This window comes from Hylaeus anthracinus, unplaced genomic scaffold (assembly GCF_026225885.1).
Source record: "Hylaeus anthracinus isolate JK02 unplaced genomic scaffold, UHH_iyHylAnth1.0_haploid 27245, whole genome shotgun sequence".
Lineage (NCBI taxonomy): Eukaryota > Metazoa > Arthropoda > Insecta > Hymenoptera > Colletidae > Hylaeus > Hylaeus anthracinus.
In genome coordinates this window covers 1-20,771 of record NW_026535058.1, presented here as the reverse complement: position 1 = coordinate 20,771, position 20,771 = coordinate 1, and the positions used below count along the sequence as shown (strand labels likewise).

The window sequence follows — 20,771 nt, the reverse complement described above, 5'->3', positions numbered from 1 at the left end:
TTTTTAAATATATATAGTTTAATAAAAAAGTTTGTTGTTATTCACAGGTTCCAAGGATTAGTCACATCGTGCTCGTTTTCGAGAGTGCAAGTTTTTATCCTTCATACATGCAAATCTTTCAATTGGTGAATTTCCATAATCTTCGCAGCAATTTTTCTAATATACTTTTTCTAATATTTCTGAAATACTATCGTGCGATTGTAACACGTTTGTCATTGCGACAAAGATCGAGTTATTTTTATAAGGTTCAACGTAATTTGAAGTCGCGATGCCGATGACCCCATGGTACCAATCGCATTTGTTCTCAGCGAACGTCACACCTTTCGTTAATGGTTTTCTATATTACCCAATCTTTCGATTTTATTTAGACGTTTCATAACAACTATGCACGTTTCCTGCTGTAAATTCTACTCCCGTCGGAAAGTTTTGAAATACGTGCAACAGTTTGCTGGGGATTCGTTTCTGCATTCCGCGAAACCAACCAACTAACGCGTAAAATAATTTCTATTACCCGTTACACGGTATAGTTTATGATGTTATCGAATCACACGATGATCCTTGCGTACGAGTGCAACACATTTCTATGAGTTTAATTACTGATAAAAGTCGGGTGGTTTTACCGTAATGAGCGATCCGTGAACAAGTGATACGTGTGTACAGTTCTGCGGTACCCGCAAAAAAGGTTAATCTTTACACGATCGTATGACATCTGAAAATAACCGTTTAAAACGCGGGAAGACTAAAGCCCTTTTGTACGGAGTTCGGGACAGCGTACACACTGATCGAAAGGTTCACAGACACTTCGAGGTGACCGTCCTCTCGGTGCGCGCCCTTAATAAATACGTTCCTGTAAGTCGCACTACTTTTCTACGGTACCCCCACCACGGCCCCCCAGTGTGTACGGGTCGGTGGACGGTGATTGGTCGAGTCGGTGATTGGCGTCACTGGTGGGGAGCGATCACGTCACGAAGCGAGGCCGAGAAGCGACGAGGCGCATGTATCAATGCGCAATCGCATCGGAACAGTTCAGGGAGTCGGGGAGGTCCGTGGGCAAGGAATAAACAGAGTGAAGAGACCGCGCGAGAAACGAAGAGTGGGGAAAGAGAGAGAGATAGAGAACGAACAGGCAGTGAGACGATCACGATGCACGGAGGCGAGCACAAGCGGCCAGGGGCACAGGGCTGAGGGCTGAGGGCTCGACAGGGCCTAGAATAACGTTCACGGGGACGGCCGCGGGCCAGCCAGCAGCAATGGAACAAACGAAAACTCCCGCGTCCCGGCTACTCAGCACGAGTTGCATAGAGAATAAGGACGACTTGGAAGAGGTAACATAAATATTTGAAATAGTCACTGGATACGTATCGGGTGCGAGGGGCTCCGCCATTGTTGCGACGGTCGCGCACGTCGCTGACCGCGCGGCGCCACAAGTCGAACCACGCGTCTTCGCGGCAACATTCAAATCATTTACATAATTACGATATTAATACACGTCTGTTACTGATGGATGGCAATTGCCAAGATTCCAACAATCACCATTCTAAACAAACATTCTCCTCTATTTTAATTTTCCTGTCTGAACACCTCTAGTAATTATACCAGCGCATGTTTTGCACCTTTTGGTATAAAATATCAATTATAACACCTTGCGTAATTTTTACATTTACCAATATCCTGTTCACTCAATTATTCATCTATAATTTCTTTGAAACTTACAATTAACTGTTTGGTACTCTTTTCCAGAAATTTCAGTCAACATGAATACCTTCTTTATTTACTTCATCTAAACATAAATATCTTTATTAATCTTCTAGCCACGCACGATTGTGACGTTTATGTACGAAAACGCGAGTCAATTTTATTTTATTATTTTTTAATCATAATTGTTGTATGATATAAGGTTAGTTAAACAGTGATGACACAAATACACAAGAAACAATATTATGGTAGAGGAACGCGATAATAATATGCGTCACGGAAATTGACAAAATTTACAAATCTCGATTTCTACATTGCCCACAGCTGGTGGATTAATAATACTATACAAGTTTTGAATTTTTCTCCTTAATATGAATTTTAAGATTTTAAGCAAGTCTTACTTAGTTACTCCATTTGACAGTATTCTGTTTAAAAATAAACAATTTCTTTTTATTTCTAGTACCAATAATCCTGTTCCCTCATTTCCCCTTCTTTTTGTAGACATTTGATTTAACTTGATACATTTATTAAAAAAATTAATGCAAGTTGAACATTTTTTCAGACACTGACATTTTATTCATTGCAAATTTGTTAGATGAAGTGTATACTTTTTGAGCCACATTAATTTATTTACTGATTTAACTAACAATTTTTAGTGTCTACCTCTCCTTAAAGATCTACTCCTTTACAAACATGTGTAGTTGTCAAACATCAGATTCAAATTCTCTTGAATAAATTAATATGTTCAATTACACATCTAAACTACATTAAATAGGTCATTGAATACTCCAATGCAGTTAAATCTGACATTGGTATACAATTTTTACTCCGTCTTTTTGTATGAATATAAAACAGGAAATTGATACTGTCACATATGTGTAACATTAGACTCTCAAACAGAATCAGTGTATTGCATATATGCAATACTGATAAAAAAATGTGTTATACAAGCTTGTGTAATTATCATATTTACTGATACATTATTTATAATTGACAATTTGTATTTATCATTTGACACCAATGATTAATTATATGTTTCTTCTTTTTCCAGAAATTTGACAGATGTTATACAGTGCTTCAAAACCTGACTGCAGGACTGTCAGAGAAGGAAGCCCATGATACATTGAACAATGCTGTGTGTAAAGACAAAACGCACGAGGAAGTGTCATTGGGATTGTTAGTGGTTATTCTGACGGATCCTCAAAGTGCTGCGAAAAGTTATAGGGACTTGACGTTAATTACGCGAGACGGTCTCGCGATTGTGTTAGGACATCTTAATCAATTAGTACTCGAAAGATATCTGCGATTGAATGATGTGACCAGAAGTCAGTTATTATGGCTACTGAGGGAAATGATAAGAACCAGTGTAGCTAGTGTGGATAACCTTTGTTTAAGTTTGTTAAGGCACGCGGCTGGTGGTGATATATCGCCGAGAAATTTGTTTTTAGTCGACGCGCTTTTAGACATATTTCAAGAAAATCGACCTTGGTTGGATAAGTTTCCTTTTTTAGTAGCCTCTATCGTTTATACCTATTTGCGATTAATAGAAGATCATAATGCACCTCATCTATCTGGCTTGCGTCAAAAAGAAGTTACATTCACCGTATCCCTGATAAGAGAACGCATGGTTGATTGTTTAGTTATTGGAAGGTACACCATTTTCTAAAAATGTCTTTCTATCGCTATTCAGATTTAGTAGAAATGCAAAGGAAGTAAAATAACATTTTATGTTTCTAGGGATTTAGTACGTTTATTACAAAATGTAGCAAGAATATCGGAATTTGAAGGGCTCTGGAAGGATATGCTTCTTACCCCAAAATCTCTTTGCCCAAATTTTAGTGGAGTCCTCCAGCTTTTACAAACGCGAACTTCTAGAAGGTTTCTGCAATCTAGACTTACACCAGATATGGAAAGGAAGCTAGTATTCTTAACAAGTCAAGTGCGTTTTGGTAACCATAAACGGTACCAAGATTGGTTCCAAAGACAGTACCTGGCCACACCTGAATCACAGTCGCTAAGATGCGATCTTATACGATTTATTGTTGGTGTTATTCATCCGACGAATGAGTTGTTGTGCTCAGATATTATACCTCGTTGGGCAGTTATAGGATGGTTATTTACTACTTGTACGTCAACCGTGGCTGCAAGTAACGCCAAATTGGCATTATTTTACGACTGGCTGTTTTTTGAACCAGAGAAAGATAACATTATGAATATTGAGCCTGCAATACTTGTTATGCACAATTCTATGAGGTCTCATCCACCAGTCACTGCCACATTGTTAGACTTTTTATGCAGGGTGAGTAAACAAGTTATAGTACAGTTCATAGCTACTTAATTCCATATGTCAAATTATTTAAATGTGTTCTTCTTTTATAGATAATACCAAACTTCTATCCACCTTTGACAGAAAAAGTGAGGAACGGAATTTTTTCGTCGTTGAGACAAATATTGGAAAAACGGGTTTTACCAAGTCTTTATCCATTGTTCGACAGTCCCAAGTTGGATCGTGAGCTGAGAAGTAAAATAAGAGAGACGTTCAAAGAATTCTGCTTGCCACCTAATACAGATCCTGGTAAGATTGTTATGAATATTGCATGCGGGTTTAATTGTAGATTATTATAAACTACTGCACCAACGCTAAAACATTATTCCACCCGAGATTAAGGTGTTCACAAATTGCACATTAAAATTCATGCCTTACTTAATATCATGCATATATGTAGATATCTACAAATGCACATAGTTCATACATGTAAATATACATGCATAAACGGATGTATCGGAGCTGTTGATTCGTGAGCTATCACCATTTTAACATTTATATCAACTTTTCACATATAGTTTAACCCTTTCGGTACGCTACTGAGTTATCAATATTTCGTATCACCGCTTACAGACTACCTCCGCACCGGATGAGTTAAAATTTATCTTCTGGGCTGATTTTTTTAACAGATTTGATTACTCACTCTTTTTTGAAGCTTACAAGCACATTCAACGCTTACTAACTTTGGTTTTTGCATGATCTTTTTAAGCAGGAAATAAGGTTCCGATATATTCAGGTAAAATGGAGGAACTTAGTAAGGACCTTACACCGGGAGCCCCACTGGAAAATACGGGAAGTATGCCGGTTGAAAATAATCATGTAAGTCAAGATTCGGAACCAGCTTTCAGCGACGAAGAGGAAGAAATGCCGTTAAGGTGAAGTTTCACTTTGAAATAAATTCACGATGAAAACTACAGTGTTATTGAGACAAATGTAATATTACAGGATAGTGACGAAAGTTGAAGAAGAAGACGAAGACGACGTTCCATTAGCAAATGTGAAATTGAAAAACGAACAAAAAAATGCCAATTGTGTTGTCAAGAAAGAAGATATTACAACTCAGTTGAACTTAATTTTAGAACCAGAAGAATTAAGGACTGCTGTAGAAAGCTTACACAGTGAAACGGACAATGAAGTGAGGTGTCAAACGATGGAAAGGATAGTACAAATGGTTGTAGAAGATGAAATAGATGCAGAAATGATACCAGCATTGGCTTCTTGCATATCAACAATCTTATCGTCACAAATTACAGCTCAAATATTTCCAACGGATAATTTGAACGAAGAAGCCTTGACTGATAGTATAAGCACACCGTTATTTGTTATGTTTCGTAATCAGTTTCAGTTATGTAAAGAAGAAAACAATAGGCGGAAATTGTTAGCTCGAGTACTTGCAGAGATGCAAACCATACAATCAAGGATAGGTTATCTACTGCTTTACTTCTTGAAAGTCTGGGGCAAAGAAGAAGAAAAGCGGGAAGGTGAACCAAGGTTTGTAACGGAATACAGATCGGACAAACGTAAAAACATAATCGTATCTTGTGCGGTACGTAATGTTACGCGACTTTGTTTGTTTCAGCAATGTATTAAACGACGTTAAAGCGTCGGTTTATAAAGACTTTTGTGCGCATCGAGAGAAGAAATTAGATGCGTGCTTGGTGTCAGATTTAAAAGTATGCAAATTTAAACAAAAAAAATTCACTCGAGATTGAAAGTAATTTCATAGTATGCGCGGTTATGTGACATGTGTAATTCTTTTTTCAGCTCTGTCACGAAGACAACATATTCATGCTGTGTTATCTTGTGCCTGATGTATACATGGGTTTTCAAAATGTGACGCTTGGAAACGTTCAGCTATTGCATTTGGTTGTATCGACCGTCGACGCATGCCAACTACAGGATTTGGTCTGTCAAATAATGCAAGGACACCTGAAAATGTTAAAAAAGGAATCCTTCACGTCACTGTTGACAGCCAGTCTTAATTGGGAAACCTTCGAGCAATATTGTTTTTGGCAACTTATTTTTGCCCACGACTTCCCGATCGATTATGTACTGCCTGTTTTAACTAAATTACAATTTCGTGATCACGCGGAAGCACTCACGTCGATATTGTTTATGCTTAAACAAGAAAAGTAAGTAGATCAGCCATCAGAGAAAACTAATTGAGGTTATAGAATCATGTTAATGTTAACGATTTCGAACAGGCCAACGTTAGAACTTCTGCGACAATTGCTTGCACGACAAAATGTGGACGGAGATATGTTCGTCGTAGCGACACTACGCTACTGGTGTCGCGATTACGAAGAGAAACTCGGGGAGCTGTTAGCGAATCTTTTGAGTACCCGTTATCCCGCTACCAGTCCGAACAAACGGAAACGATCGGGTGGTAAGCATAATCAGCAACCTGGCCCGCCTTCCGGCGAACAAGTTCTCGGCCATCTGGATCAATTGCGACAACATTGTACGTCCTCAGCCGAATTGCAACTCTACCATTCCGAGGGAATGCAAAGAGCTCTGCAACAAGCGCAAGCAGCTAGTAGCGATTCCTTAAGGAAGAGTTACGGAGACTTGTTTGCCCTTGCGGAAGTTAACGAAGAAAATGAGCCTCCTCCGCCTCCGCCTCCAAGCTCAGCACGGAAACATGCGGCAGCGTCGGCTGGAGGTGGCGGTGGCGCGAAAGGAGGTCATAGGAAAACTGGTGCTAATACGAGGGAAAGGTCTAGTTCCAAAAGGCCGCTACCTCGGTATCACCTGGACAGCACATCTAGTAGCGAGGTGAGCACTTGATAAATTTATGTGAACAATACCACTTTACAACTTTAAATTGTTAAAAATTCTGTAATTTTGAGGTTATGTACATAATTGTATAGTGCTCCTTTTACTTTTGTCACGGAATGTACTTGTTCGATGATACACCATAATTGAATCTTTGTGCTGTAGGAGGAGGAAATCGTGAATTTAAAGCAAGCAAAAAAGAGAAAAAAGATTAATGCAGTGGGCTCTGACAGCGACTGACCACCCAGTGTCTTCAAATGTCACATGGACCACGTCACGTGTGTGCAGCAAGCTAAACTAGCCTTAAGAATAGTAAGATAATATAGTATATATAATAGATTTATTTAGCGCGACTTGTAAATATAGCGTACGTTGAAGAATGAATGCGAAACCGCCGTACCGACAACAAGGATCTTGCACATATTTCGCAGCCACAGTATATTAGCAACGTTGCCAGACTCTATTTCCATTAATTCCGTTATTTGTGTCGGGCGCATTCTAACGCGAAACAGATTTAGAATGCATGTGATATCTAACGAGAAGAAAATTTATAAATACTGGTTATAGCATTTCTAGGTAAACGCATGTGACAGATTAACATTGTCGTGGCGGATCGATGCTCTGGATTTCGGAGCTGCGAAGCCATCGTGTGTCTGTCAGATAAAGTTACCGAGAGGTGAGACTAGTCACGAATTAAATTATTTTGATATACTCTTAAATGTATGAACGCATAAATTTAAGATTAAAAGGATCGGATCTGGCAATGTTGGGAAGGGGGTGAAGCGACACGACGAAACTACTTTCCGTGATCACTTTGTTTCTAAAAAAAAAAAAGAAAGAAATCCGTCGTCCACGCGCAATCTTGTGGTAGACGTCAAAGAATCCAAGCACGATTGTGCCTAGTTTTATCATTCGTTATAATTTGTTTATTAATTTTGCGATTTAGCATGGTATCAATTGACCTATTGGCGAAATTTATTTCATTTTCCTTTTCCTTTTCATTATACTATAATTACCTCTTAAGATTCTCGCGTCTCACACAATTGTTAACGAGGAAAGAAATGGTTACGTTTGTTGCCATAAACTGTGAACGCAATTTGTACGAATCGTTGATAGCTTTTTATTAGGATTAAGGACCTTCTGCGGGAGATCGGGGATGTATCAAGGACGCCCTTAGCTCCGGCAAGAAGCGTACAGTTTTATGACCAAATGTATTTTACGTCTGCGCTTAGTAAGCATAATCATTCTCAAGACGCAAGAATTTTTATATTTTGCACGATGGAAGGTTGTCCGTTTTTCTAAGTATCGTTCTTTTTTTTTTCAAAATACCGAATATTTTTATGTTTGTTTCGAATGTTTTACGCGAAATTGATATTAGATGATTAGATGAAACATGCGACTGTTCCTCTTTTTAATCGTAACTTTTACGATGTATTTACATTCACAAAGAGATATATATATATATCTGTATATGTTATGCGCAATTGTATCCGAATCGTTAAATTGATTTACAATTTATAAAGAGCATACTTCCTCAAACATTTTCCGTAAATCGAGTTCAATATTACTTATCATCTATTATCATCGTCTAGGTTAATTATCGCGTTGGTCGCAAGATTCGTTGACTTGACATCGTCTGTGACACCTTCCACGAGTATAGAACCAGGCGTCATGTACACTTAAGTCCTAGAAAACGTAAGCGTGAAGTGTCACCGTTCACCTCTGTACATTTCCTGTAAAATCGGTTACTTGTAGTACACGTAAGTAGCTGCGTTATGTATTTTCTAGTTTGTACATACCAGAGAGAACGGGAACGCGCGAGTGTGTTGTGCGTGTCATATGTGTGTACGTTGTGTGTGTGTGTGTGTATGTCTGAGAGGGCGCGGATAGACATTTTCGAATACTGAAAGAGACTTTTTTTCCACAAAGAGGTTCGTGTTTCTTGCGCAAATCTGATTTTTATCGGACGAGAGCAAAAGTAAGATGGCGTATATGTCGGTAATAATGTCTTTACCTCGCGCACAGTGTGTGCGTATGAGCGCGTGCGTGCGTGTGTATACGTACCAGCCATTTGTAACTGTGTATAAGGTGTGACAGTCGATATTGTTATTAGGTCTTTTCTACTTGTACATAAACTGCGGCGTTATGTGAAAAAATATTTAAAAAAACTGGCGGATGATCAAACACGTGGGACGAATGTACGAACATGAAGAAGAATGCATGATATAGAGAACGTATACGTGTGAAAGAGATGTTGGTCGTAGACACAGATGGACAAAAAAGCGAAATTAACGATGCGCGAGGGCAATACGAAAAATACACCTGTAAACATTTAATGTTTTTAACGATCTTGTACACACGAATACACATGTAAATACATGAATATATTATCGTAACGCGAGCATAAACATTTAATGTTTTTAACGATCTTGTACACACAGAATACACGTAAATGTAAATACATCGAAAAAATTACCGGAAGTAAACACGTGATTCCTGTTCGTTTCTCCTTTCGCTTGATATCTCCGCCCTACCCCTCTCCACCTTTTATCAGGCATTCCGAACACGCGACGAACAATTTCTGTTTACATTTTTGCACGATTTCACTCGCATCGCAAATGTGTCGTAAATGTTTAATTTGACATTTGTACTGTACGTTTACATAGGGTGGTCCACGCAATTTGCACACCTTGATTGATTCCTAAAGTATACGTTGTATGAACAATCTTTTTATAATGCTATATTTTTTATGTCAATATGCCGTTAAATTGGCCCTAAGGTCGAATGTCATTCCGAAGAAAGGTTCACTTTGCTGTTTTCATTGAAGGTATGTATTCATTTTCAAAAGACTACTGGCATCCCTAATGGGGGAATTATGAAGAGAGGTGATTAAGCAAATGCAAATTAATGTAAAGCAAGAATTAAATGAATGTAATGAACGAACAATTGCACAATTGATAAAAAAGAATTGATGGTTTGACTGACAATGAGTCGCAGAAACTTATAATTAATTATTCCTCGTACGTCTCACCAGACGCAAGCCACTGTCTTTTTGGAATGCAAAACCTTTATCTAGCTGAGTTTATCTGAGAACATGCTCTTGTCGTCACGCGTTACGGAGTGCTATCAAATAAGATTGTTGACGAGGAAGAAACGGAACACATCGATACTACAATATTATGACAAGAATATGTGTTTTATCGATCGATTTTTTTTTTCATTCTTTTGTGACACAGTTACTAAAAATAATGAAAACATCTACTAGCAACAGAATGAAACGTTGGCATTTTAATAAATATGACTAACGTAAGAATGACGCCATCAATCTACGCATTGGTCTACGGCGTAGACTCTACGTCAACGATATCTCGTAGGACGCACAAGACTCTTCGTTCAACTCGATGGAAATGTAGATTCGCGGAGAGCTATCGAGTAGATTTCCATAACGAAAATTAGTTCGTTTCATTGTAGAGTCGCTTTTCCGAATCTTATATTCAAAGGATGAAATAATAGATTAAAATAAATGGAACTGTAATTATTTGTGGATACTCGTATTTTGCTACAGTTAAAGAGGAAATGGAATGCACTTACATTTAATAAAAAAGATATATCAAGTGATAATCAATTTATTTTTTATTTGAATGTTAATGTAACTTTGTTTCAAGTTACAAGAAGTTCAAATTCTCGGATAACGCTTTGCATGCTGGCCAGTTTATGGACCTGAGAACACTATAACCATCTAGCGGCAGCACCTGAACTAAATCGCCTGTGCATAGGCAACCCTTCGTGCTTACATGTTGAGCGCCTGTTCGAGCGCACGGCCTGGGTATGCTCGACAAGTACGCATAGGGGGTTGCCTGTGCACAGGCGCTTTAGTTCAGGTGCTGCCGCTAGATGGTTATAGTGTTCCCGGGTCCATAAACTGACCAGCGCCAGGAGCAACATCCGAGAATGTACATTTTTAGTACTACAACAGCTTTTATCTTTAATTAAAGTCTCGCATAGTAAAATAACAGAGGATTTTTCAATTTTTATAGTATTAGGAAGACGCGGTACACGTTCTTCGATTTGTCATCTTGAAACAGCCCGTTTAATTGATCCTAGAACTTGCAATGAACTACGACAAACGATGTTTGCACAATTCCTTTATTAAAAATGTTCAATGACATCAATAACAATTATACCCAAATGCACAAAGAAACGTTCTCTCGTTAACCAATTGAAACTGAGAGAGTTCGATAAAAATATTTACTTTGTATGATCGATATAGTCAGTTGCAATTAAATATTAGTAATCAGCTATGGATTTTCGACTTTTTAATAGATTAGTAGGCATGCATGAAGCCTACTACGTACCCGTGCGAAATTTGAAAGAATTCCGATAGCATTTGGCCAAGTGATTTATATTTTAAAATGTAATTGAATTTCGCGGAAAAGAATTTTGAAATGCCGCGAACATGCGCATTTATTTCGCGCAGCACGTGATCAAACTAATCAGAAAGTATGCATAGTGGGGAAGCTCATCGCGTTCCTTATGCTTATAAATCATTCGGGCATTAAAGCAGGGTTCAGGTTTATTGGGTGATACAATGAGTAATATTCTCGAATCTGTGTTTTGGAAACAAATCATCCGAAGAAATTCCAATTTAGCAGCGTGATTTATTAACGTTTAAACCATAAACGCGTATAATTACAATTAAGAAGAAATATGTTTCCATTACATTCGTAGCAGAAAAGAAAGAAAATATTTATGAACGATTATTGTTAATATTAGAATGAATAAAAGATACAAAAATAATAATTCTGCTTTAATGCGTGCCTCGTTCGATACATTAAAAAAATGAATCACTTACCTCGAGATGTTCATTCCCTGAAAATAAATCAAGGCGATTGTCCATTCAAATACGTGGTTCAAAATGCAAAGAGACAATTATTTTTAATCGATATATTTAAAATTAGTGGTCATGGCCAGTTACGTTTAAACAATACACAACACTGCTCCCACAGTGCAGAATTCGCGTTTACTTTCCTTTCAGGTAGAAACAGCGGAGTCATCGTCAACAAACAGTTTCAAAACGAATCACCCGCGAATTTTCCAATCGCTGTTCCGACAATTAGGTGCATATGAACATTTAAGACGGTCGAACCCTTTCGCGACGCACGAACGGAAATTGAGGACTCTACGTATACTTACTTTCCATTGTGCCTCCTTTACCGATGTCAATTAGCGCTATGGGCATAAGATATTACACTGTGGCTCGTAGAGGACTATAGTTGCCCTTGAACTATAGCGAGCATGCTTTACGGGAAATGATTATAGTCGCTCGCCGTCTCGAAAGGGTTCAAGGTACACAACGGTATGTAAGTTTACTATTATCGTCGGCAACACGCTAAAGAGGGACAGTGATTGCAAAAATTGTAAAAGTTCTCGACAAAAATGTCCGGGGTTAGAGAGAGGGCACAATTTCGTAGACATTATTCGAGCCGTTCGTCATCATCGTCAGAGACGGGAGAAATTGTGTTTGATCGAAAAACGACGAATAAAAGAACTGTGCAACGACTTATTCACAACGTTGATTCGATTGAGCTGATATTTTGCCTCGATATAACGACACGAATCCTTCTCATTGTTGTTAGAAATATTACGGTCGCCTAAACATATTTATTATGAGCCTCGCTTGACTGGAAACTAATACAAATTAATATTTTATATTTCGCAGCGTTTGTACACGGGACTATAATTAGTGAATTCGTGTGAGTTTCCCGATGAAAATGAGCCCAAACACGACCGTATTCGGATCGTATTTAATTAGACGCGTGAGAATGATTTCAATAAATGATTCGAATGATGAATAATCGAGAATGGTCCGAATGGGATCGTGTTTGGGCTCGTTTTTATCAGGAAAATCTCACAAATCCATTCCTGATACTTCCAAAAAAAAAAAAAAAAAAAAAAAAAAATATTCTGAAAAATAACATGCCTTAATATTTACTAGCCAAGGACTCATCCCTTGTCACACTACATTCAACCTTGGATCAAGGAAAGTCGACGCTCGAAAACCTCAACCCTACCCCGAAATAACAACACGCACAAACCTAATCGGTGTCGTTACATCGAGGCGAGACGTAAATTTTGATTGCACAATTCGGATTGGCCTCGTTGATGTCGAGGGTAAACAACGTACAGCTGTTTATCTTTCATTCGGTTAATCGAAATTCGTATCCGGATAAGAATTTCGCCCGTCTCTGGTCTTCGTGCTGTTCGACAATCTGTCACGGGCGTGTTGATTCTATAATTAGGTACTTATACGAAAATCATATCTAGCATCACCATTTCGCAAGGCTTTCCCGTTCACTTAACGCTCATGCAAGATCGCTTGGTAACGTCCCATTAACACGTTCTCGTTGTATACACGCGACAAAGAAAGAGTTCCTCTACGTAATCACACCGTCGTAGATACAATCGGGCCACGCGCACGCAACTCTAATATACATACAGGTTCCTCTGGCCCACACATTAGGTTTTCGTCGTTTCTTTCCTCCAGTCTTCTTCCTTCGATTTCTTCCGCGTCTTCCTCGTCATCTTCGCGCCGTCCCACGAACGCGACTCTACCATGGTATAGACTTCGTACGTATATATATGTACACAGTAGTAACAGTCTAGGCTCCTAAGGCTGCTAAAAGTCTCACTTGTAAGATCTCCCCCGCGAAAGAACGGGAGCGGCGACGCGTGTTTCAAGAGTTCAGGGTTCTCGATGAGGGGAGTGGGGGGAGAGAGAGAGAGAGAGAGAGAAAAACGTTGGAAACGTCTCTCATCGTGTGTCTAGTAAATCACTTCGTATACAGTGGCTTTTTTGTCACCGGATCCGGTCACGATGTACTTGTCGTCGGCGGAGATGTCGCAGCTCAGCACCGACGAGGACTCCTTCGACTGCAAAAAGAATTTATATCGGTTCTCGTGTGGTCGTCGCGAGGTTCGATCTGCGTCCCGATCGGACACGCAGGATGCATGCACGAGCGAAGATATAACAGTGCGCGCTGAAGAAACGGTTTGCTGAATTTACAGAAGGCCAAATATTAAGTTTCGTGATTTCTTTTTACGGAGAAAAATTGCAGAGGACGTTTAGTAATTCATTCGATTCATTTCACTCCCAACGGAACATTTCTGTCGCGAGTTTCTAAAATGAGATCGTTATCTTTTTTATTGAAAAAAAATGCAATATTTTAGAGAGGTGTGTTTAAGAATTGTTTGCACGTCTTTATCGGGTACTGGGCATCGATATCAATGACACAGATATATGTTCAAACAGTAGATCATGAGAAATCTGATGGGTTCCAGGTGATTCATTTGGTAACAACCCTGCATCCCTTGCAGAACCATATTTTCTACTACACCCTGACTGTTCAACAATTTCGAAAAAGTTTACAAAAAATCTATAAAAAAAAGACTTAGTTCCCTGTAGTTGCAGTAACATGTTAGCACTGTTGTGAAATTGGATGACAGTGATTTTCACTGAAAAACTAAAGAAATTAATTCTGAAAGTGAAGCATCAAAGAAACTGAATTTAAATGAAATTGATAAATTATGTAGCTTCCAATAGTCTAAATAACATGTGATCCTACCAGAAATGTTCAAGAATATTTGTCTGGCAGTCAACGGGTTAACCCTACAGTGCACAACCGCATTTTTCATTGATATTTTATTACACAACAGGATAAACAACAACTTACGCGCTGTTCCTAACAGAAATAAGACATCCACGTTATGAAAAGGTCACAGCACCATCGAAGATAATTATTTCTGCGGTAAAGGGTTAGTCGCGTTTGTTTCCATTTGAAAAAATTGCGCACTGTAGAGTTAAGTTGGAACATCCCATTCGATATCGTGCAACCTTTCGTGGTTTCTAAAGTACCTTATCCAATTGCTACCCACCTGGAATATCGAGGCGCCGTACGGCGTGCGCCAAGCGTTCAACAGATTGTCCTTGCCAGTGGAGACAAACCATTTGCCGCAGGACGCGAAACGCAGTGATAGGACGCAGGATTCGTGGACGAGCAGGCAGTACTTGTCGGACTTGGACGCGTGGAGCACCTCGACCTTGGAGTTCTCCATGCCAACCGCGAGCCATTCTCCCGTGGGACAATATCCTAACGAGAATATCTGCGAGTTCAAGTCGTGCTGCTGCAACTGCCTGCCTTCCCTAAGATCCCAGGAACGCACGGTGTTGTCCAGCCCTCCCGTCCAGAGCTTCGTGCCATCCGCGGAGATGTCGATGCAGGAGGCGCCGTCCGTGTGCCCTTGGAACTGCCGAATCAGGATCTCGTTGTGGAGATCCCACACGGCGATGTTACCGTCGCTGCAGCAACTGAAGCAGACTTTCGAGTCCGGCGAGATGGCCAGCGCGTAGCAGGCCGGCGCCGAGGAGGTCAGTTCGGCTTTGATCCGCGGCGTTGGGCTGGCCAGGTCCCAGATGATCAGCTGCCTCGCCTCGCCTCCAACTATCAGGGTTCGGCAGTCGGGCAGCAGCTTCACCGATCTGACCATTTTTTGCGACAGATTTTTCAATATATTTCCGTGAACACGTGTAGTAAATATGATGCGAATTACGTCGTGTTTGGTCTCATTTTAATCAGAAAAATGTCAGGAATACGATGGTAACAGTTTTACAAGAAAAACGGTAATAATAAAAAAAGGTTCGATCGTTGCATTAGCATTGTCTCATCGAGATATCCGATCATGTTACTGTCCATTTATTAGATATAAGAAGTGTAAAGCGTAAAGTGCAAAAGTGTAAAGTGTAAAGTGAGATCAGATATAAGTTAGCAGGCACAACATTGAGAAGCCGTTACCGGCGCTAGTTGTCCGTAAAAGAACAAGGTATCCAGCATACAATTATTTTTCAAAAAATGCATCTTCATAAATTATACACTACCATTAATATATTATTTTAAAAGTTACGAGTTTCGTCTCGAGCGTTCATTTACACATCACTGTGCATCGTTAATTTTAAGAAACATGAAAAATCGCGGGACGTCTCGCGATTTCCTCGCATCGCCCTAACGAAAACGTCACCGAGCGGAAAGATTTGATATAGCGTCGTACAAGTTTGCTCAGCGTCGGTAGGCAGAGTGCATCCCCCGAAGGAAACTGACCTAATATAATTGTTGCGTTGCAGGCAGTCCAGTTGCGAGACGGGCTTGATGCTGCCGCCGCCTTCGTGTCCGATGTCCCAGACTTTCACGCACCCTTTGCCGCCGGTGTAGACGTACTTGGTCGGATTCGAGATGGTAACAGCGCACACAACTTCGCCGTGAGTCAAGGTATTAATCTGACGCGCGTGACGTGGAATTCCCGGTCCTATCAGAGCGTCCGTGGGGAATGCCACAGGCTGCATTTCACCCTCGCCGTTCGCATGGAACGAGATTGCTCTGCGGTGAAATGTAAAACGTTAATGGCATTGTCGTTGCTGGGAGTCCTCGATGCCTTCGATCGCTTAAGAGCCGAGGCGTTCAACGAAAACCAAGTGCACGTAGAAACAATGTGGGACGCGCTTCCCCGAACTTAATGGTTCGCGCTTTAAACGCGAGGAGATGTTAACCCTTTCGCTGTTACACGCCCTATAGGCACCTCGAGCTCCGACGCGTACGCAGCGTGCGTAGGGGAGCATCCATGGGATAATACGACTGGCGCCAGTCGATTGGCGCCAGTTAGCGCGCGGAGGTATGGAAATTCAACTGGCGACGGAAAGTCGACGCTAGATTTATGGAAGTTCGAAGTATCCTACAATGTTTGCTATTTTAGGTTTACTCTTTACGAGCTTTTGAGCACGTTTTTATCTATTCCGAAAGTAATTTCGGCGCATGCTTCCTTTTTTTATTTATATTTTATTTATTTTCTGACTTTAGTAAACCTAGTGTTAATGAACGCGAGTGTTGGACGCAGCTGAATGCGCTGTCGAGTGGTTGGGACGACGCGACAGTAATCGAGGTAAGAACTATGACAGTTAGAGGGTCACTGCTGTGTTTAGATTCTTTGCGTTTCTTCTACTTAGACCATGTTTATTTTTAGACTGTAATTAACATCAGAGAGCATATGCTTCGAACGAAAAATTTAGGAATCGAATAATTAATTAAACTCCAATATAAATAAGCAATGTATCTGATCACTTTTATTTTGGTTTATCTTCTCTATTCCCTCTATTTATCCTCTTTTATCCTGTGCCCTGCTGCGTTACGTTGTATTATGCATCGATACGCTATGTTTGATTGTATCATGCCGCGCAATGCTGCGTTTCTAACGTAAAAATTGTATTTCATCGCTCCTATTGCCGTTCATCTTCTCCGTTTCAGATGAAGGAACCCAAAGCTGTTTGGATTCCTGCGACGCAAAGAGTTAACCGTTATCGACTGCCACGGTCATTAAACCGGAGACCTGAAGCTTTGGGTCGGGCATGATCCACCGAAATCAACAGTACAGAGTTTGCTGGGTGATCGCAGGCGCAGCCCGAGTGCACGAACAATTCCAGCAGCCACCCATCTAAGCAGTGACCCAGAGCGGCTTAACTCCACCAACCAGACTCGCTTGTCATTTCAGACGATAATCTCTCGAAGGCTAGCTTAGCAATTACCAACTATTTAACGAAAACTGGCTCGACGAGTTCTCTATAACTTCTCTATTTCTCTATAACTTTCGAAAAATAATCCACTTGTAACGAGTGCATTCGAGTTTCGCGTCTCAACAGCGAAAGAGTTGTACACCAAGTTCGCTGGCGAATTGTCGTTCGTGACACAAAACGTTTTAAAAGAATCTATACCATAATTATTCACACGGAGAATCTCAAAGAGAGTCTCATTTTAGGTAGACCAGCATAGCTCTTTAAGGATTAAGTCAACAAAAAGAATGCCATTTCCTCCGGAATGTCAACCCTTCAAAGTTCAGGATATACAGGGTGTTCCAGAGTTCGTGTAAGAACCGGAAATAAGAGTTGAGACGATTCTGAACCGAACTTTCCTTTGCAAAAATCTCGGATGGTGCTTCGTTTTTGAATTATTAAAGAAAAACCAGCGACCAATCACACGTTGGGAACTATGTATGGTCTCTCGGCTAAGCGCGCTGCTACACGGTCGCTGTGATTGGTCAACGGTTTTTCATTAATAATTCAAAAACGAAGCACTATCCGACATTTCTGCAAAGGAAATTGTGGTTCAGAATCGTCTCAGCTCCCATTTCCGGTTCTTACACTAACTCTGGAACTCTATGCATTGGTAATTTTCTAAAAAAAGCTATTGAAAAGATACTTATGGCAATGGCTACGTACGTTTTACCGCCAGGAACGTTGCTCATCCCGTTACTCGGGGGTATCCTTACGTGGCCATCGAAACCGAGCTGTAAAAATGGACGGAATGCATGAATTGTTGTACAAGTTGACCAAGGCCAGTGTCAAGGACGCGCGTTTCTTAAGAAATAAATTCGAGACACGGCCACGGGCAACGATAAGAATTATTCGCGGCCAACGCATCGCGAAGGATTCTTCTTCCCGGACAAATTCGATTCACGTTTCCCGTTTTATTCGACGTCGCTGTTCTTGCTCGAGGGAGGTATAACAAGGCTGCAAACAAGCTCGTTAATGCGAGCTTCTAAACCTACGGTTGTCTTCAAGAGGGGCCCCCACGTCAAAGAGGACTATTACCAAGAAATCTTTGTGTACTTTAGCTTATTATTGCCAATCATCATTGAATCGCTAAGGTATTTCGATAAAGTACTCTACTTTCGTGATCGGAGCAATAATTAGTATAGCAGTGGCGCGAACAGCTTCCTTTTATTAATTTTAGTTGAAACATTCAATAAAGTATTTTGTTTGTTACAGACCCTTCTCGAAACACCGATAGCGATGGACTAGGGGTGTGCGGGTACCCGATTTTGGTTCGGGTCGGGATTTAATCGGTTCAAGTCTTAAAAGTCTCACTGCACAGGATTTTACTTAATTAGCATGTACTGGAAGGTCTATTTAATTTTCAATACTTTGAATTAAAGCGAATTGAAGAATGTTTCAGGACCCATGTTAATAGATTGTATGTTATAGTTTAGGTATGACAAAATATTCACTCTTCTACGTAGACAAGTAAAAGAAATATGTTACAAATAAAAAACAAATAAATTTAGGATGTTAAAGAATCACTTCTGTTTAAAAGGGCAGGATAAAAAAAAAATATTAATATAACGAGAGAAATAAATATCGCAAACATTAAGTTAAACAGTTTTCAAAATATTCATTTTAATCGATAAACAATGTAATACCAACAGGATCGAAATTATTTTATTTGTAATTATATCACAGATTTATGGGTTGTATATAGACTTTTGTGATTGATTATACTTGGATGACATAGCTACGATCTGTTGAATATACACACATTGCTATAGTTGAACTGTATTGTTGTCGGTATTGTTGCATAAAATCGCATTAGTTAAGCAAGTAGTTCACGTTGTCGAATACACGAATCTCCATCCGCATGAACGAAACTGTATCGCGTTTTCCGTCGTTGAATCCTTAAGCTGGATTCACACTATTCACTATTCGTTCAAATACCCTTCAATGGATTTTATCTTTTGAAGAACGACAGTCGAAGCACGGATAAAATGAATCCAGCTTTAGAGCCGGTTTCCACGAGCGTTGAAGCAACGTTAAAACGCCGTTGATATTGCCGACATTGAGCTACCAATTTCCCGGCTCGAATATGTTTAAGATATACAGAACGTTGAATTTTGCAATTTCGATCGATTTAAGGGGCGAAACCACGATAGAAGGCCGGATATTAAATGTTTTCTATAGAGAAGAATTTATTTAATTTTTAGTTCATTTTGAGAGTATTGTAAATATACCTTAAGGTATATTCGATAATTTGTTCACATTGAAATCTTCGAGTTATGACGAAAAAGTTGTTAAGGAGTAAAAGATGATTGCAGAGAGTGTACAGTAAGTCCCGTCTAAGAGACGCTAACTCTGCCTCTTAGACGTCGAAGAGTCTAACACGCGATAGACTTTAAATTCCTTTCAAGCTCGATGCTTACATTACGAAGCTCGCAGTTCCAAGAAACGAGAAATCCCACGCGCCTCTTAGACAAGATTCATTTCGTTACTCGTACATCCGTATATTAATCGATTAATCAGATCCTGGAGTGTACTATTAATACCGATAGGATGAAGATTACTAATCCCGACCCGACGCTACCCGAGCCGAAATTTTCAGGTACCCGCACACACCCTCCCGTTACGAAAGTGATCAACAACCGAATGTATAGTACATGGAACAAATATAGTGACTGTCTTAAAGCCTCCTTCTCGTTAAATCCGCGCTAACGATGGAATTTCCTCATTATCGTCGTTATTAAACTTCCTGTTAACTATAGACCCGTATATAATGAATACGATTCATTTTCTTTATCATAGAATTTCTTGCATGTTTTTAAGGCAACAGGATTCCTTAAAAAATTACATAGTTTTGTAAAAAAAAGCATCGTAGAATTGTCTTTTTGAAGTGAGACTTCTGTACCAGAATTTATGTAAAATTGATATGCTACTGACGTGATAATTCGTAGCCAGGTTTGCCACGTGTTCTACTTGTTGTAAGACAGTTTGTATGGTAGGTCGTTGTATGTTTATATAGAATATTCTATTTAATACAGTGAATCGTTGGTAAGTGTCGCAGAGTCAGGTCCACAATGTGACATTTATCGAGTGGAGTTGGCATATGCTTTCACTTTTACTTGCACGTTTGGACATACATATTATACTCATCACGCGACAGTAATTGAAGAATATTTCGCGACACTTATCGACGATTCATTCTACCCGCAATACAAAGGCACGGATTCCAATATATGCTTCAGGACTTTTCGATTCTCTTTTGCCCAAAGAATTCCTGCACTTAATTTAAACCCACAGTCTCCTAAAAATAGTCCTCCAGTTTACCCT

At 39.8% G+C, this 20,771-nt stretch overlaps 2 protein-coding genes across 3 annotated transcripts; one reads left to right on the top strand and one right to left on the bottom strand.

Annotated features, from left to right (window-relative positions):
- Positions 1 to 722: 722 nt before the first annotated feature.
- LOC128893204 (integrator complex subunit 3-like) lies at positions 723 to 9,282 on the top strand. 2 transcript variants are annotated; one of them, XM_054154035.1, is made up of 10 exons: positions 723 to 1,325; positions 2,747 to 3,345; positions 3,433 to 3,994; positions 4,075 to 4,270; positions 4,758 to 4,896; positions 4,967 to 5,512; positions 5,601 to 5,694; positions 5,786 to 6,153; positions 6,226 to 6,796; positions 6,962 to 9,282. In XM_054154035.1, the coding sequence occupies exons 1-10, from the start codon at positions 1,251 to 1,253 to the stop codon at positions 7,034 to 7,036; spliced, it is 3,225 nt and encodes a 1,074-aa protein (XP_054010010.1). In that variant the 5' UTR covers positions 723 to 1,250; the 3' UTR covers positions 7,037 to 9,282. The 2 variants fall into 2 exon arrangements, with proteins under 2 accessions (XP_054010010.1, XP_054010007.1); XM_054154032.1 differs by having other exon boundaries at positions 4,731 to 4,896.
- Positions 9,283 to 11,725: 2,443 nt separating this feature from the next.
- LOC128893207 (protein groucho-like) lies at positions 11,726 to 20,739 on the bottom strand. The gene is made up of 4 exons (XM_054154038.1): positions 18,114 to 20,739; positions 15,949 to 16,224; positions 14,729 to 15,332; positions 11,726 to 13,726 (listed from the first exon to the last, which is right to left on the bottom strand). The coding sequence occupies exons 1-4, from the start codon at positions 18,137 to 18,139 to the stop codon at positions 13,619 to 13,621; spliced, it is 1,014 nt and encodes a 337-aa protein (XP_054010013.1). The 5' UTR covers positions 18,140 to 20,739; the 3' UTR covers positions 11,726 to 13,618.
- Between the last annotated feature and the right edge of the window lie 32 nt (positions 20,740 to 20,771).

Bases quoted from the DNA above. Each gene is read 5' to 3' on its own strand.
- LOC128893204 (XM_054154032.1), top strand. From the start codon at position 1,251: ATGGAACAAACGAAAACTCCCGCGTCCCGGCTACTCAGCACGAGTTGC. The intron at 4,897-4,966 runs GTGAAGTTTCAC...GTAATATTACAG, and splicing joins GAGGAAGAAATGCCGTTAAG to GATAGTGACGAAAGTTGAAG. The intron at 6,797-6,961 runs GTGAGCACTTGA...TTTGTGCTGTAG, and splicing joins ACAGCACATCTAGTAGCGAG to GAGGAGGAAATCGTGAATTT.
- LOC128893207 (XM_054154038.1), bottom strand. From the start codon at position 18,139: ATGAGCAACGTTCCTGGCGGTAAAAC. The intron at 16,225-18,113 runs GTACGTAGCCAT...ATTTCACCGCAG, and splicing joins AACGTTCCTGGCGGTAAAAC to AGCAATCTCGTTCCATGCGA. The intron at 13,727-14,728 runs GTGGGTAGCAAT...TTCTTTTTGCAG, and splicing joins ACGGCGCCTCGATATTCCAG to TCGAAGGAGTCCTCGTCGGT.